General features: G+C 52.0%; 2 protein-coding genes across 2 annotated transcripts in view; one reads left to right on the plus strand and one right to left on the minus strand.

The window, feature by feature from the left end:
• Sigmar1 (sigma non-opioid intracellular receptor 1) overlaps window positions 1-1,458 on the minus strand; it is a 2,583-nt gene extending 1,125 nt beyond the window's left edge. Inside the window, exons 1-3 of the mRNA XM_005362036.2 lie at window positions 1,217-1,458; window positions 889-1,089; window positions 663-755 (exon numbers count right to left, since the gene is read on the minus strand). Coding sequence (XP_005362093.1) covers window positions 663-755; window positions 889-1,089; window positions 1,217-1,367 — 445 coding nt within the window. The 5' untranslated portion in view covers window positions 1,368-1,458. The remainder of the gene's footprint in view (window positions 1-662; window positions 756-888; window positions 1,090-1,216) is intronic.
• A 157-nt stretch (window positions 1,459-1,615) lies between these two features.
• Galt (galactose-1-phosphate uridylyltransferase) overlaps window positions 1,616-2,708 on the plus strand; it is a 9,263-nt gene continuing 8,170 nt past the window's right edge. The window contains exon 1 of the mRNA XM_013351770.2: window positions 1,616-1,850. The gene's annotated coding sequence lies outside the window, so the exon portion shown is untranslated. The remainder of the gene's footprint in view (window positions 1,851-2,708) is intronic.

A 2,708-nucleotide genomic window follows, 5' to 3' on the forward strand; every position in this document is an offset into this window, starting at 1 on the left:
TCTGTGAGTTCGAGACCAGCCTGGTCTACAGAGCTAGTTCCAGGACAGGCTCCAAAACCACAGAGAAACCCTGTCTCGAAAAACCAAAAACAAAAAAACAAAACAAAACAAAACAAAAAAACAGGAGTTGGAGAGATGGCTCAGTGTTAAGGGCACTTGGCTGCTCTTCCAGCCGACCCAGCACCCACATGATGGGTCACAACACTTTCTAACTCCAGTCTCAGGGATCAGACGCCCTCTTCTGGCCTTTGAAAGCACCAGGCACTGACTGAAGAGGTGCAACAGACACACAAAAAGGCAAAACACCCACACGCGTAAAAGTAAATAAACATTTGAAAAACATCAACAAAATTACAAAACCCGCAACTGTCTCACTACGTTAAAAATAAGGATGGGAAACTATTAGAGTATCTCCCAAACAATTGCTGGAATAATGTCTGTGTAAAATCAGCCCCCTAGGAGGGGAAACTGCCTTGTTTTGTTTCCCTTTAACAAATGAAAGCGACAGGGTTCCTCCTCAGGTCTATCCTAACCAAACACCTGTGGCTTACCGGAGGGAAAGAAGGATATCTGGGTGGGTAGGCCTTCTCGGGACGCCCTTTCCTCGCATTCTCGGCCTTTCCCTAGTCTAGAGGACGCCTCCTCGGACAGAACTTCCTTACCTGGGTAGAAGACCTCACTTTTCGTGGTGCCCTCTCTCCACTGGTGGAAGGTGCCAGAGATGATGGTGTCAGAAATCTCAGCCCAGTATCGCCCTGAGTGACAGTAAAATAGACGCCGCCCATCAGGGTATCCTAGTCAACACACCGCCCAGCCAAACCTCAGAATAGAGGGCATCGGCCCTCGAACAGCCCCAGCCTCCCAACCCGGCCCACCGCCAGCACTGACCCGAATGGCCACGGGAGCCCAGGGCGGTGCCGAAGAGCAGCACGTACTCAGACAGCGAGGCGTGCAAAAGACACATGGCGCCCATCCAGCCGCCCGCGTTCACAAACACCCACTGCAGCTCCTCATCCGGCAGCACATGGCCTGGGTGCAGCCTCCGCAGCTCCACGATCAGCCGAGAGAAGGCCAGCTCATGGTCCAGTCCTGATGCAAAGAGGAGTGGCGTGGGTGGGACCAGTCCTCGGGGCTCGGCGGGGAAGGAGCCCTCGGGAAACGCGGCTCCGAGCCGCTCCAGGCCGGCCCACCCGGCTCCCCGCCCTCACCCGCTCACCAGCGTACTGTCGAGCAAGCTGCGCTATCTCTTCTCGCTGGAAGACGAAGCTCTGCGTACCCAGCCATAGCCAAACGGCCTGGGTCAGCACCGCGACGGCAGCCAGAAATAGGGCGATCCATGCCCACCGCCGGCCCAAGGCCCACTGCATCCCGGCGGGCCTCCTGGCACCACCAGCGTAGGAGACAGCTACGGCTTCAGGCTAAGCACATACAGACTCAAAAACCTCTGCCCACGGTCGCCCCCGCCGCCATGGTACGGCTCGCCTGGGCCAATCGGAACGTCCGGGGCACCTAGCACCGCCCTCTGGATTGAACCATTTTATAACGGGGAGAGCATAGGTTGGGTGGCGCGGTCCAAACGAGAGGTGAGGGGGCGGGACCGTGCCTCCTGGCTGTAGCCCTAGAGTTTTCTGTCCTGGTGCCCCCCGGCACCACACTCTGTGTGGGAGAGCTGCGGGGAGACCCAGAATGGACTGATCCACCTGGACTGGCTGTTCCAGAAGTAGAACTTTCTAGGACTCGTGATTGCTAGCACAGAAGCGGGGAGTGCCACTGGGAAAGGCCACGTGAAGTGTTTATGAGATAAGTAAGGGCTTTTGCTGCTGATGGGAAGCATTCCAGGAGTCAAAGAGGTAGGAGTATGTAGATACATTTGTAGATAAGGTCTCACAACGTAGCCTTAGCTGGCCTGGAACTCGCTGTGTAGACTAGGCTGACCTCTAACTCACCGGGAGCCTCCTGCCTCTCTGCCTTTCCTGTGCTGGGATTAAAGGCGTGCACCACCATGCTTCTTTAGAGTAGTGTTTTCTCTGAGCCTACAGTTAGTTTATTCAGTTTATTCTATGTTCTGAAGCACAAAAATGCGAAAGGCCTTGTAAACCGATAAATTTATCCACTGGGGAGCTATGGGATTCAATTTTGCCACAGAATGGTACTGGACTTCATTTGGAGGGGAGCAAAATTGGACTAGGGTCCAAGTAAGAGACCCGTTAGTGCTACCTAGAGAGATCTTGTTTCACTAAACAAATTAACTAACTCTGGGCACTGCCCAGATGTCTCAGTATTTAAGAGCATATATGGGCAGCTTTATCTGTAACATTAGAATAAACGAATACAAAGTATCTGCTTCATAGCCCATACGTTTATTATGATGAGATTAGTGCCTGGAACATGGTTAGGATTATGTGTTAGTTAGAAAAAGACAACATAAGGCTGAGAGTGGTGGCACACATCTGTAATCCTAGAACTTGGGAAGTAAAGGCCCAAGGATCAGTAGTTCAAGGTCACCCTTAACTACAGAGTCAGCATAGGTTACAGGAGACAACAAGAACAGCAACAGAAACCATAAAGAACTAGAAGAAATTAGACTTATACACAGAAGTGAGGGAATGAAGGATCACAGTAGTCAAATGTAACGGAGGGATTCAGGAAACACATGGAAATGCCGATCAGATTCTTCAGTAGGAGTATACAGCAGGGACGTTTATATA

The sequence above is a fragment of the Microtus ochrogaster genome, linkage group LG5 (assembly GCF_000317375.1).
Source record: "Microtus ochrogaster isolate Prairie Vole_2 linkage group LG5, MicOch1.0, whole genome shotgun sequence".
Classification (NCBI taxonomy): Eukaryota; Metazoa; Chordata; class Mammalia; order Rodentia; family Cricetidae; genus Microtus; species Microtus ochrogaster.